The 15,625-nt window shown below is 41.8% G+C and overlaps 1 protein-coding gene across 2 annotated transcripts in view; it reads right to left on the bottom strand.

The window, feature by feature from the left end:
- The window catches only part of setd9 (SET domain containing 9), a 38,898-nt gene extending 36,584 nt beyond the window's left edge, over positions 1–2,314 (bottom strand). For both annotated transcript variants that reach the window (XM_073064462.1, XM_073064463.1), the window contains exon 1: positions 2,196–2,314. In XM_073064462.1, coding sequence (XP_072920563.1) covers positions 2,196–2,281 — 86 coding nt within the window. In that variant the 5' untranslated portion in view covers positions 2,282–2,314. The remainder of the gene's footprint in view (positions 1–2,195) is intronic.
- Positions 2,315–15,625: the final 13,311 nt, after the last annotated feature.

The following is a 15,625-nucleotide window of genomic DNA, read 5'->3' as shown; positions in this document are numbered from 1 at the left end:
AATTAAGTAGAGCGCAGAAGATAACAAACTGTGCAAATGCTAAATAAATAGCACTAAATAACGAGAACACAAAATAATAAGATAAAAGGCTCCTTAAAGTGAAATCATTGGTTGTGAGAACATCTTAACAGCTGGGCAAGTGAGTGTAGTTATTTCCATTTGTTCAAGGATAGTAACCATTCTTGGACTTGTTCGTGCGAGACTGAGGCTCTTCTACCTTCTATCTGATGGCAGCCGTGAGAAAAGAGCATGGCCTGAGTGGTGAAGATTTCTGATGATTGATACTGCTTTTTTATGACAGCATTTCATGTAGATGTACTCAGTGACGGGGAGGGCTTTACCCATGATGTACTGGGCCGAATTCACTACCTTTTGTAGGATTTTCCATTTAAAGACATTGGCCACATTGCAGCCAGTCAATTCTCTCTCCGCTACACAGCTACAGATGTTTGTCTAAGTTTTTAATGTCATGCCAAATCTCCTCAGACGTAAGGAAGTAGAGTCACTATCGTGCTTTTTTTGCAATTGCATCGGTGCTGGGTCCCATGTTGTTTGTCATCTACATCAATGATCTGGATGATAATGTGGTAAACTGGATCAGCAAATTTATGGTTGACACCAAGGTTGGCAGTGTAGTGGAAAGTGAAGGGGATTATCAGAGCTTGCAGTGGGATCTGGACCAGCTGGGAAAATGGTCTGGAAAACTGTCAGATGAAATTTAATGTAGTCAAAAGTGTTGCACGTCAGTAGGACCAACCAGGGTTGGTCTTACACAGTGAACGTGTTGAAGTTAGATAAATCATTGGTGAGACCTAATTTAGAGTGTTGTGTCCGGTTTTGGTCACCTACCTACAGGAAAGATGTAAATATGGTTGTAAGTGTACAGAGAAAATTTATAAGGTTGTTGCTGGGATTGGAGGACACGAGTTATAAGGAAAGATTCAACAGGTTAGGCTATTCCTTGCAACATAGAAAATTGAGGGCAGGTTTGACAGAGGTATACAAAATTATAAGGGGTAATAGGTAGAGTAATGCAAGCAGGCTTTTTCACCGAGGTTGGGGGGGAACTACAACTAGAGGTCATGGGTTAAAAGTGAAAGTTTAACGGGAACACAAGAGGGAACTTCTTCACTCAGAGGGTCATGAGACTAGGAACAAGCTGCCAGGGCAAGTGGTGAATGCCAACTCGATTTCAAAGTTGAAGAGATGTTTGAATGTATACACAGATAGCAGGGGTATGGATGGCTATGGTCCGTGTGCAAGTTGACGGGACTCGCACTTTAAATGGTTCAGCACAAATGAGACGGGCTGAAGAACCGGTTTCTGTGCTATACTCTAACTTCACTGGCCCCATCACTGAACTGTTACCACAGCCAAAGAACTCACTTTAAAGGACTCTTCATCCCTTGTTCTTGATATTTATTTTTCATTATTATTCTTATTTTTTTCCTTTTGTATTTGCACAGTTTGTTGTCTTTTGCACACTGGTTGTCTACCACGTTGGGTGCAATCTTTCATTGACTCTATTATGTTACTGGATTTACTGAATATGCCCACAAGAAAACGAATCTCATGACTGTACATGGTGACATATATGTACGTTGATAATAAATCTACTTTGAACTTTCATGCAACAAACTGATGTGTACTGTGCTCCAAACCACCCACATTAACTTTGGTCACCTTGTAACATACCACCAGACCAGCACTGCTGGCTTTATTTCAGATTTCCAGCAGCGCGAGTTTCCTTCCGTAAGACCCACGTGAAGCGCTCACGCAACGCCGCCATTCACAACCCAGCGGCGGACAATTTCCTTCTGCTTTGAGACGTGCGTCTCTTCTTTCTAGCACGGCTGCCATGTTTGTGTTAGAACCTAGAATCGATGTTTCAAATGCATTTCATTCCTGCAGAACTTCGGAATAGCCTTACTAATTATATGTTAATAAATGCAACATTTAAAGCTAATTAAATGTTGATATATAGTACTTTATAAAAGTTGTTGCACCTATTTTGTATTTTATTGCAGTCCTGTGTTATACAGATGAGAATATTGCTGCTTTTGGACAATGTTTCTGCACCATGGTTTGGTCTTTAAATGCGCAGTTCGCTGCTGGAACAGTTACCGCTGCTCGTCCGCCGTTTCCCCGCGGCGCAGATTAGGGTCCGGCTGTTTGCGGGCAGCCGCCTTCCTTACCTGGGGTTTCTGCCCATGTTCAGCGCGATCCAGGGCACCAGCCGGTACTTGTAGCGCTTCCAGACGGAGAGGAGCCGCCGCAGCATCGCGGAGGAACGGCTTCGGGCCGCCCTTCCCGGGACCGCTCACACCGGCCCTACATCTGAACTTTCCCTCTCACCGTAGCTGCTACTTAACCTCTCCCCAGTCCCCTCGGCAATAATCAGCCCCTCCCCTTCATTCTCATTTCCCTTTTACTCCCCCCTTCACATTCCCCTACACCCCTCTTCCTGCTCCCCCTTTTTCTCCTACACCTCTCAACAGCACCCCCCCCCCCCAACACACCCTCATCCCTCCATTTATGCTCCCGTTTATACAATAGACGGGGTGTGAGGGGAAAGATTTAAACGGACCTAGGGGACAACTTTTCCACACAGAGGGTGTTGAGTATAAGGAATGAGCTGCCAGATGACCACAGGAACAATATTATTTAAGAAGTATATGGAAGGGCGAAGCTTAGAGGAATATGGGCCACCAAGTATAGACAATTGTGGGGTAAGAGTCTGTAGCTGTGCTGCAATGCAATGCTCCATGACTGAACGATCTCTTCCCCCACTCCCTCTCCTTTCCCCTCTCTGCTTCTCTTTCTCATTCCTCCCCCCACCCCGCCCAGCTTCAAGCTCACGTTCGTTTATTGTCATCCAACCATACACATGTAAACCACCAAATGAAACAACACTCCTCTCTCACACATAACACAGAAAGTAATATTACCACAGATTATAAGGTGCATTTTATGACACAAGCTAGAAAGTCAATGGTACAATGCTACTGACACTTCATACTTGATGAAATCTGGGTGGCAGCAGGGAGTTCAGTGGCCTCATGGACTGGGGGAAGAAGCTGTTTCCTGTCCTAAATGTTATTGTCTTATGCCCGATGTACCTCTTGCGCAATACAAGGAGGTCAAAGAGATCGTTGGACGGATGGGAGGGACCACTGACAATGTCCAGTAGCAATCACATCTACGGTGATGAAGTGCTTTGAGAGGTTGGTCATGGCTAGAATGATCTCCTGCCTCAGCAAGGATCTGGTCCCATTGCAATTTGCCTATCACCGCAATAGGTCTTCAGCAGATGCAATCTTAATGACACTTCACACTGCCTTAGATCACCTGGACAATATAAACACCTCTGTCAGGATGCTATTTGTTAACTATAACATCATTCTCACAATCCTGATTGATAAATTATATAACCTGGACCTCTGTACCTCCCTCTGCAATTGGATCCTCAGCTTCCTAACTGAAAGACTACAATCTGTGCGGTTTGGTGATAATATCGCCTCCTCACTGATGATCAACACTGGCGCATCTCAGGGGTGTGTGCTTAGCCCACTTCCCTATTCTTTCTGCACCCATAACTGTGTTGTACAGGACTGAAAGAAGCTATGGAAAGTTATAAAATTAGTCAGCTCCATCTTGGGTACTAGCCTCAGTAGTCAAGAGTCTTAGCCTCAGTACCCAAGACATCTTCAAGGAGTGGTGCCACAGAAAGGTGACATCCATTATTAAGGACCCCATCACTCAGGCCATGCCCTTTTCTCATTGTTAACATTAGGTAGGAAGTACAGAAGCCTGAAGGCACGCACTCAGCGATTCAGGAACAGCTTCGTCCCCTCTGCAATCCAATTCCTAAAAGGATATTGAACCCATGAACACTACTTCACTTATTAAAGAATATATATTATTTCTATTTTTGCACTATTTAAAATCTATTCAATATATGTGTATATACTTACTGTTATTTATTTATTCTTTCTATAGTGATATATATTCTATAGAGAGATAACAGACAACTGCAGGAGACAGAAAGTTATGTGTTACGTACCCCGTAACTGGGTGTCTGACCAGCAGAGAAAGAAGAATCCGTTGGAGTCTGGTGGTACCAAACTAAAGGTGTTTATTAGTAAACTACACAATACAGTATCAAAAATGCAAATATACATATAAAACAAGTTAGCAGTAATAAACCTAAAAGTGTAGGAGTAATAATAATCAATAATAAACAAGCTCTATCGATGTCTAGGGGTAAATGAATTGTCATAGGAAAGTATAGAGTTCAGTTCATAAATGCTGAGGTGGTTATGGTTGTTGTATTGAAATAGTTGGAGAGAGAGCGAGCGAGATGTAACAGCTACAGCAGCCAAACCTTCCGTTGCTTTCTTAATCCGTCGTATCGTTGTGGTCATTCAGTTATGACCCCTCTGTTCTTCAGCCAGACCGTTCTTCTGTAGTGGACTCGTCACTCTGGCATGAGTGGACACACACACAAGTCCCCACCGGCCCTTCTGTAACACTGTGAGCTTTACTGACCGATCTCTTGGTTTGGTCTCCGAAGCCCCCACCTTTCTGTGGGTTCCCAACACTCAGTCAGTGTCCACTGGTGTGTCTGAAGGGTGTCTCTCCAGACCTGTCTTTTATCCGTACTAACGGGGTTTCAGCTATCCATCAACTCTGAATGACCATGTCCATCAAATCAGGCCACTCCTGCTATCTCCTGAGGAATGTTAACGAGCAAAGTAAAGTCCTTGTAGTGGAAGGTAAATAATCCAGGAAGAGTCATAATACAGTAAATCAACAGTCGCTCTCCCCCTCTTATCTGTAGCAAATGTTCTTGCCTTGGCTTTATTTCTCTCTCTCTCTCAATAGCAGCATAACAACAGCAATAGTTTGTAGTTCTCAGGAGTGGGGTTGGGAATGGTTAACTCTGTACCCCATTGTCCATCAGGTCTGTCCATCACTCATAACATATGATTGTAGGGGATTTTAATTTTCCACACATTGATTGGGACTCCCATGCTGTTAAAGGTCTAGATGAGTTAGAGTTTGTAAAATGTGTTCAGGAAAGTTTTCTAAATCATTATATAGATGTACCAACTAGGGAGGATGCACTATTAGATCTCCTATTAGGGAATGATTTAGGGCAGGTGACGGAAGTGTGTGTAGGGGAATACTTTGTTTCCAGTGATCATGACGTCATTAGTTTCAACGTGATCATGGATAAAGATCGATCTGGTCCTCGGGTTGAAGTTCTAAACTGGAAAAAAAGCCAAATTTGAAGAAATGAGAAAGGATCTAAAAAGCGTAGATTGGGACAGGTTGTTCTCTGGCAAGGATGCCATTGGTAAGTGGGAGGCCTTCAAAGGAGAAATTTTGAGAGTGCAGAGTTTGTATGTTTCTGTCAGGGTTAAAGGCAAAACGAATAAGAATAAGGAACCATGGTTCTCAAGGGATATTGGAACTCTGATAAAGAAGAAGAGAGATGTATAACATGTATAGGCAACAGTAGATAAGATGCTTGAGGAGTATAAAAAGAGGAAGAAAATAGTTAAGAAAGAAATCAGGAGGGCTAAAAGAAGACATGAGGTTGCTTTGGCAGTCAGGGTGAAGGATAATCCCTAAGAGCTTCTACAGGTATGTTAAGAGCAATAGTAAGGGATAAAATTGGTCCTCTTGAAGATCAGAGTGGTTGGCTATGTATGGAACCAAAAGAAATGGGAAGAATATTAAATGGGTTTTTTGCATCTGTATTTACTAAGGAAACTGGAATGGAGTCTATGGAAACAAGGCAAACAAATAGGGAGGTCATGGAACTTTTTCAGATTAAAGAGGAGGAGGTACTTGCTGTCTTGAGGCAAATCAGAGTAGATAAATCCCCAGGACCTGACAGGGTATTCCCTCGGACCTTGAAAGAGACTAGTGTTGAAATTGCAGGGGCCCTGGCAGAAATATTTAAAATGTCGATATCCACGGGTCAGGTGCCGGGGGATTGGAGGATAGCTCATGTAGTTCAGTTGTTTAAAAAAGGCTCAAAAAGTAAGTCGGGAAATTATAGGCCGGTAAGTTTGGCATCGGTAGTAGGTAAATTATTGGAAGGAATACTAAGAGATAGGATCTACAAGTATTCGGATAGACAGGGACTTATTAGAAACAGTCAGCATGGATTTCTACATGGTAGGTCATGTTTAACCAATCTATTAGAGTTTTTCGAGGAAGTTACCAGGAAAGTGGATGAAGGGAAGGCAGTGGATGTTGTATACATGGACTTCAGTAAGGCCTTTGACAAGGTCCCGCATGGGAGGTTAGTTAGGAAGATTCAGTCACTAGGTATACATGGAGAGGTAGTAAATTGGATTAGACATTGGCTCACTGGAAGAAGCCAGAGAGTGGTAGTGGAGGATTGCTACTCTGAGTGGAGGCCTGTGACTAGTGGTGTGCCACAGGGATCAGTGCTGGGTCCATTGTTATTTGTCATCTATATCAATGATCTGGATGATAATGTGTTAAATTGGATCAGCAAATTTGCTGATGATACAAAGATTGGAGGTGTAGTGGACAGTGAGGAAGGTTTTCAAAGCTTGCAGAGGGATTTGGACCAGTTGGAGGAATGGGCAGAAAAATGGCAATTGGAGTTTAATGCAGACAAGTGTGAGGTATTGCACTTCGGAAGGTCAAAGCAAGGTAGAACATACAAGGTAAATGGTAGGACACTGAGGAGTGCAGTAGAACAGAGGGATCTGGGAGTACAGATACATAATTCTTTAAAAGTGGCGTCACAAGTAGGGTTGTAAAGAGAGCTTTTGGTACATTGGCCTTTATAAATCAAAGTATTGAGTATAAGAGTTGGAATGTAATGGTGAGGTTGTATAAGACATTGGTGAGACCGAATTTGGAGTATTGTGTGCAGTTTTGGTCACCTAATTACAGGAAGGGTATTAATAAGGTTGAAAGAGTGCAGAGAAGGTTTACATGGATGTTGCTGGGACTTGAGAAACTGAGTTACAGAGAAAGGTTGACTAGGTTACGACTTTATTCCCTGGAGCGTAGGAGAATGAGGGGTGATTTGATAGAGGTGTATAAAATTATGATGGGTATAGATAGAGTGAATGCAAGCAGGCTTTTTCCACTGAGGCCAGGGAAGAAAAAAACCAGAGGTCATGGGTTAAGGGTGAAGGGGGAAAAGTTTAAAGGGAACATTGGGGGGGGCTTCTTCACACAGAGTGGTGGGAGTGTGGAATGAGCTGCCAGATGAAGTGGTGAATGCGGGCTCACTTTTGACATTTAAGAAAACCTTGGACAGGTATATGGATGAGAGGGGTATGGAGGGATATGGCCCAGGTGCAGGTCAGTGGGACTAGGCTGAAAAATGGTTCGGCACAGCCAAGAAGGGCCAAAAAGCCTGTTTCTGTGCTGTAATGTTCTATGGTTCTATGTATTGCATTGAACTGCTGCCGCTAAGTTAACAAATTTCACAACACATGCCAGTGATAACAAACCTGATTCTGATTCTAAGGACCCTGATAGGTGGAAGAAAGACCCCGATGATCCTCTCAGCAGTTCTTGCCATCCTTTGTAGGGACTTGTGGTCAGATGCAGTTCCTATACCAGATGGTGATGCAACTGGTCAGGAATCTCACCCCAAACTCCTTCTCTGTTGATCTTCTTGCTCCTTCCTCCCCATCTCTACTTCTGTATTACTCCTCTCTCTGCTCTGTTTTTCTGCACCCATCTCTCTATCTTCCTTTCTGTCTCTATTTTTTCTGCTGTTCTCTCTCTCTCTCTCTCTCACTCATTCTTTCTCCTAATCTTGCTCTCTTTGTCCCCCTCACAGCTCTTAATTCCCTTTTATTTCCTCACTGGTCTCTGCCCAATTCATTTATCTTACCTTCTCTCAAAGTTCAAAGTCAATTTTATTATCTAAGTACATGTATGTCACTATATACAATCCTGAGATTCATTTTCTTGTGAACATACTCTACAAATCTATAGAACCGGAACTATAACAGGATCAATGAAAGACCACCCAGCTAGGGCATTCTACCAGAGTTTGGAAGACAACAAACAATGCAAATGCCAATATAAATAAATAGCAATAAATAACAAGAACACAAGATGAAGAGTAATTGAAAATGTGTCTGTTGGTTCTGGGACTGGTTAAGGAGTAGTAACTGGTCTTGAACCTGGTGGTGTAAGTCCTGAGGCTCTTGAAGCTAATATCTTATAGCAGCAGTGAGAAGAGAGCATGACCTGGGTGGTGGGGATCCCTGATGGTGGACGCTGCCCTCCTACGACAGCGTTTCATGTAGATGTGCTCAATGGTGGGGAGGGTTTTACCTGTGATGTACTAGGCCGAATTCACTACTTTTTGTAGGATTTTCCATTCAATGGTATTGTTGTTTCCATACCAGGTTATGATGCAGCCAGTCAATATACTCTCCACTACACTACACATTTATACTAGTTTGTCAAAATTTTAGAGTTTTGTTATGCCAAATCTCCACGGATTCCGACGGAAGTAGAGGCACTATTGTGCTTTCTTCACAACTGCACATGTGTTGGGGCAAGGACAGGCCTTCTGAAATAGTAACACCTAGGAATTTAAAGTTGCTAACCCTCTCCACCTCTGATCTTCTGACGAGGAATGGCTCATGGACCTCTGGTTTCCCTCTCCTTAAGTCTACAATCAGTTCCTTGGTCTTGCTGATGCTGAGTAGGAGGTTGTTGTTATGACACCACTCAGCCAGATTTTCAATCCCCTTCCTATATGCCAATTTATCACCTCCTTTGACTCAGCTCATGACAGTGGTGTCATCAGAACTCTTGTACATGGCTTTGCAGCTATGCTTAGTTACACAGTTGTAAGTATAAAGGGAGTAGAGCAGGGGTCTGAGCACAAAGCCCTGTGGTGCACCCTGTGTTAAAGGAGATGTGGAGGAGATGTTGCTGACAATCCAAATTGACTGGGGTCTTCAACTGAGGAAATCCAGGATCCAAGTGGTCAAGGAGGTATTGAGGCCCAGGTCTCTCTCAAACTCGCACTCTCTCTTTAAATAACTAGTTGATTTCTGCTACTATTAGTATCAATTTTAAATAAAACAGTTTCTCAACTGTAATTACAATTTTCCTAAGATACTATCTTTTGATTTAATTACGACATAGCTGATGTGAAAAATAACTAACGCTGACTTTGCAACTAATAGAGCAAGCTGCCAAACCAGTAGATGGTGCTGCTGTATAGTATGAAAACAAACATCTACGTTATCATAGATAACGTATGCTCCTATCATTTCGCATTTCCCCTTCCCCCCACTACTTTCAAATCTCTTACTATCTTTCCTTTCAGTTAGTCCCGACGAAGGGTCTTGGCCCGAAACACCAACAGTACTTCTCCTTATAGATGCTGCCTGGCCTGCTGTGTTCCACCAGCATTTTGTGTGTGTTGTTGTTTGAATTTCCAGCATCTGCAGATTTCCTCGTGTTTGCTCTACATTATCAGTATCTGTTATCAAGGAATAATACAAACTCCAAAAGATAAACCAAAACATGAATGAGAACATAATGAAAACCAGAACTCAAGCAGGTATAAATTTGTTTTTATTAAAACTAATTTTAGTTAAAATTTGAATTACTAGTTTTTATCTGGGTGGGACTTTCAGCACTTCAATTTAAGGCGGTTTATAAAATGAAACCCGTAACAACTTGAAACGGCTAAATCAGATTGCGGGAATCCCTGTCCTGTGACCAAACAACATGCACTACTGACTGTGCTGAATGTTGGACTGAATCATATAAACCACCAAAGAATCACATAGCATAGATCAGATTTTTATTTCCAACCTCAGCATAGAGCTTGCAACTCCTATACTCAGTAGTATTGTCTTACTGATACAGAAGGATTGTTTACCTTTGCATCTGTTACAGATTCAGCAACAGTAAATATATAAGTGAGGCAGGGTTTTTTTATAAAGAATAAAACATTTATTAAACACTGAAAAACAAACCCCCAAAAGTAAACAAACAGCTAACGCAACCGGAAATCAGCTGCTGTGCGGCAGCTTAAACAGTTCTTAAAGCGATGTTGCAAAAACAGTTCTTCAAAGTAGTACTGCGAAAGTTCAAAATGCTTACAGTCCATTAAAGGAGAGACTTCTTAGACGATTTAAATTCTCTTTCATGTCGTGTTGTTGCGGTTCCCAGTCGAACTATACTTTTACGGGAGAATTTACGAAGATGAAAATGAAACGGCTTAAAGGCACTGACCTTTACTTGACAAAACTGTACCCAACCCTTTCTGCTATTATTGCAGGGGTTAGCACGGGGACAGCCAACGAATTCCTTCCGAATGAGGATCGAACAAGGTCAAACCTGTTTCACTGTCGAAATCGACTTTCCTCGATCTTTCAACTCCCGAACTCCGATCTTCACTCTCCACTGACTTTTGACTGGCATTATTATAAAGAAACTGCCGGCAATGACCTTTTAAACTTTAGGCATTAAATAAAACTCCACCTTTCAACCAAACTGCATCATAATATTGGACCACGCAGTGGCATGGAGTCGAAATGGCAAATCCAGCCACGAACTGCCCCTCCTCACAAGGAGAGGTCCTCCTTTTATACCCTGTCACATGACCTTTACTGGCGGGAAAATGATGTCACTCCACCATCACAAGACTATTACCGTAAGTCCAGTATAGCTTCAACACCACTGTCACGTGACAAGTACCAGATACCCACGGGTACATAACACATCCTTGAGGCAGATGATTTAACATATAATGCTCATTAGTAGTGGCTTATGACCTCAAGTGCCATCTATTGTATAAATTCGCCAATGACGCCACTGTTGTTGGTAGGATCTCAGTTGATGAAGAGGAGTGCAATAGGTTGGCTGATATGAGTGGTGTCACAACAGCCACCTTGCATTCAATGTCAGCAAGATCAAGAAAATGATTGTGGAGTTTGGAAGAGGAAGTCTGGAAAATGCACATCAGCCCACATTGAGGTATCGGCGTTGAAAGGGTGAGCAGCTTCAAGTTCCTGGGCATCAACAATTCGGAAGAGCTGTTCTGGGCTCAACACATTGATAGAATTCTGAAAAAGGCCCTCCAGTGACGATATTTCAGAATCAGAATCAGGTTCCCTCTCACTGGCATTTGTCATGAAGTTTTTTGTTTTGCAGCAGCATGTTGCAACACATTTAAAAAACTATAAATTACAATAAGAAATATATATATGAATTAAGTAAATAGTGTAAAAAGAAAGAGAAAAAAGTGAGGTAGTGTACACTGGTTCATTATCAATTCAGAAATCTGATGGTGGAGGAGAAGAAGCTGTTCCCTGAAATGTTGAGTGTGTCTTCAGGTACTTGTACCTCCTCCTTGTCGGTAGCAATGAGAAGAGGGCATGTCCTAGCCTAGCCGGCCCGGCCCAGCCCAGCCCAGCCCATAGCCTGTCATCTCCATTAGGAGTTTGACAAGATTCAGTGCAGCATGTCACTGAAGATCCTTACACATTCCTCTGGATGTTTAATGAAGCGTGTTCTGACTGGTTGCGTCACAGCCTGGTATAGAAGCTCTGAATCACAGGACCACAAGCAGCCTCAGAGGGTTGTAGACTCAGCCAACTCCATCACGGGCACAACCCTCCCCTCCATCAAGAACTGCAAGATTCAGTGCCTCAAGGTGGTGACATCCATCACTAAGGACCTTCACTGTGCAGGACATCCCTCTTAACGTCTCTATCACAGGGAGGAGGTGTAGGAGCCCTAAGAACAAACTCACCTCCGCCACCATATTTCCGAATGGTCCATGAAACTATGAATGTTACCTCATCATTCATTTGTTTTTCACTATTTACTTGTTTTTGAAAATTATGGTAATTTTATGTCTTTGTGTTGTACTGCTTCTGCAGAGAAATTGCAGTGACGGTAAACTTGATTGCCATTCAGAATAAAGGTTCTGCTGAATAAAAATTCACAATTCCTTAATTCCAAACAATTTCAGGAGGTTCCTTCTGAAATCATGACTACTTGCTTCTTGAGAGGGTGTGCTAAGCAAAAGACATCAGTTCATACTGGGCTTCTGCATGCTTCACAAGATGATTCATGTTTCGCAACGTTCTAGATGCTTGCTCTGTGTGCTGTTTGGTCAGAGCCTAAAGGTTCTCATGAGTCAGTAAGGATGACTCATGTTGTCAAGGAAGCTTTGAGAATGTCCTTGAAACATTTCCCTGCTACTTGGTAACCTTTACTTGTGAACCTAGAATGGACCGCTTGCTTCAGGAATCTGGTGTCCGCATGTACCAAACTGGCCTGCCTACTAGAGCTGGGTAAACATGATTGCTGCTGGGGATGTTGGCCTGGCAAAGGATGATGAAGTTGGTTCCATTAAAGACACAAGATGCTGGAAATCTAGAGCAATAAACACAATGTGCTGGAGGAGCTTAGCAGGCCAGGCAGCATCTATGGATGGGAATAAACAGTCGATGACCCTTCACTGGGACTGGAAAGGAAGGGAAAAAAGTCAGAATATGAAGGGGGGGAAGAAGTACAGGGTGAAATAAAGAGCTAGAACTTGATTGGAAGAAGAGATGAAGGGGGAATCTGACAGGAGACCAGGGAAGAGGGAGGAGCACCAGAGGGAGGTAATGGGCAGGTAAGAAGAGGTGTGAGGGAAACAAGAATTTACCAGGGGTTATTTACCAGAAGTTCAAGAAATCAACATTCAATTATCCTCTCTGCGGCTTTTGGGGATTTTTCTTTTTCCAAGAGTTGGAATGTCTTGTTGCAGCTGTACATAACACTGGTTTCTGTGTAAAGTTCCGATTGCCACATTGACACAAAGGATGTGACGACATTAGATGTGGTGTGGAAGATTTATCACAATACTGTGTGGAATGAAAGGCTTTACTTGTAATCATACTGCTGATTCCACCGAGAATGAACCCAAATTTACACAAAATCAAACGGGGCATAAATAGGACCTCTTTCCATGGGTGGGGGAGTCTTAAGACTGGAGGGTATAAGTATAATTAAGAGGTGAAGGAGATCTGCAAAGAGTGTTTAGATGCAGCAAGCTATTAGAGAAAATGGTAGAAGCAGATACAATTACTGCATTTAAAAAGGTACTTGGACAGTAACTTGGATAGGAAAGGAGTAGAGGGATACAGGCCTATTGTGGAGAAGTAGGATTAGAGTAGACAGGCATCACAGTCACCATTGGTTATTGCTGTATAACTGTGACTATGAGATAGCATTGACAGGTTTTCTTGTGTGTTGGAACACCTACTGTTAAGTGGTCTGGCTGGCGAATGGAATCACTGTTACCCTGTAAGATTGTGAGCTTTGTGCTGGATTTAAGATCTTGACAAACGTTTTTTAGGTCATTAGCATCAGCCTTGAGGTATTTTCTGTTGCTAGAATGCTTTTTCCCTTTGGTTCAACTTATGAGCTTATGCAGGTTCCTAACTGCTTTTCCAAAGGCACATTTTCTTTTATGCTTGTGACAATCAACGTGATAGTGCAACCAGTGAGCCAGTGCTTACACCATTTTATTCATAGCAGCCTAGACTCTAACACAATAATGAATGGAGCTCTTTATTTGATGATCAGATACTGCTATTTTTGTTGATTTTCATGGGTAAATGGATTACAGATCATTTACACCACAACCTGATTTTGTGTGACTTAGTCTCCAGATAACTGCATTATTTTGTCTGCCTCAGATATAACAACTTTTGGCATGGTCATTCACTCCAGTCAGTTTCACAAGCATGCAGTTTAGTATCTTAGCTTATATGGCATCTTAATAGAATTCAGATTCTTATTGTGCTCCCAATAATTGTCTGAAAGTGCTGATATTTCATCATTCCAGCATTATTCAAACGTTTTGCAAATGTGCAGCTTTGCAGCAGTAACAATGAAACTCTATCGTATCTCCTCAAGCAATCCTTCTCAATTCGAGATGGCCCATTTTTACAACCTGCTCCAGTGGTGGGTTTTGGGCACTCCTGATTCCTTACCAACTGTAAAAACCTCACCAGCATCTGTCAGTGATTGTGCTTTCCATTAATGGCATTTGATTAAGTTTATGAGATTATCCTGACTCATTAGTATTGTCGCACATTGATAACTTGCTTGTTAATGCGCTACTTGTTGATCAACACAATTAAAAATCTGTTCACTTGTTACACTTATTGCTTGCAGCAGCATACAATATATATATATATATATAATTCTTTGTATAAATGAATTTCCAAACTCACAGCCTGCTTCATATTGCCATTTTAAATTACTCTTAAATTTTGGTTAATTGGTGAAATTTTGGCTTTTAACCTGTGGTCTGTCTGAAACACTTGACTATTATAACTGGTAAGGCTCTCTGCAAGTGATGCCTGGATTAGAGAATATTAGATATAAAGGGGTTATTTTCTCTGGATCTTCAGAGGCCAAGGATAGATGTACATAAAATTATGACGGATTGGTAGCTAATCTTACCCCCCTCACTGAGTAGAAATGTCAAATACCAGAAGGCATGGCTTTAAGGTGAGGGGATGGGAAAGTTTGAAAGATTTAAGAAGTTTAAAAAAAAAATTATTAATAGAGGTTTGGTAAATGCCTGAACCATGCTGCTAGATGAAGTGGCTGGTAGTACATACAGTAGCAAAATTTAAGAGGTATTTTAAGGTTAATGGCCAAGCCTTCATCTTTAAATTCCTCTGAAGTTACAATCAGTTCCCAGCTAATTTTTCCACTCCTTCCCCTTTAGCCATCTGACCCATTCCTCCCTCCCTTCATGTTAGATTAATAGCAGAGACATTTGTCACGGTAGAGTAGCAGTCGTCTTAGGCACTTTCTCCAGCCACTCACCAAGGGCCTGCCACTGATGGAGAGAAATAATGACTGAAAATACAGTGTAGACAAAAAAATGTGATAATACTTAAAGCCAAATTAATGAAGCTACATTGTAGCCACGGGGTTAAATATATGATTTAAAAAGTTTAGCTTAATATAAAAGTAAATGTTACAAGTTTTGAGAAATATGATTGTAATATTTTTGTTTTTAATTACTTGGAGTAAAAATCAGAACTACCCTCATGTAATTCTACAAATGTAGAGAATGAATGTATTCATAAAATAATTTGATCAGTGCAAAATTAATAATTGTTGGGATACACCATGGCAATCAGTAATCATATTGCATAAAGGGTACTTTGAGACTTGGTCCATGTAGGTGTAGGAAGTTACCGTTATTCACTCAGCCAATAAGTAACAACGCACAAATGATCAGTCTCCTCCAACATATTACAGCCAGAATAAATACTGACCAGGTCACAAACTAGTGAGATGAAATGTGTCTGTATGAATGAGCACGAGATGAGGGCTTTGGTCAATGCCTCATTCAAAAGGCAGCATAGCCTCAAGTGCTGTTCTGGATCAGCAAGGTTATGTTTTTTTTTTGCTAAAATCACTGTTTTGGCACTTGAATCCCTGATGTTGACACTCAAAAACAAATGCTTACATCTGTCTGCAGTTCACCGATTAATCCTCTGACTTTAAACAAGATTCTCCATAATTAAAAATGTGAGGGACTAAAAGCAAGGAGAGAACG

This window comes from Hemitrygon akajei, chromosome 13 (assembly GCF_048418815.1).
Source record: "Hemitrygon akajei chromosome 13, sHemAka1.3, whole genome shotgun sequence".
NCBI classification, from domain to species: Eukaryota; Metazoa; Chordata; class Chondrichthyes; order Myliobatiformes; family Dasyatidae; genus Hemitrygon; species Hemitrygon akajei.
The sequence above is the reverse complement of the archived record's forward strand: the minus strand, read 5'-3'. Positions and strand labels throughout refer to the sequence as shown.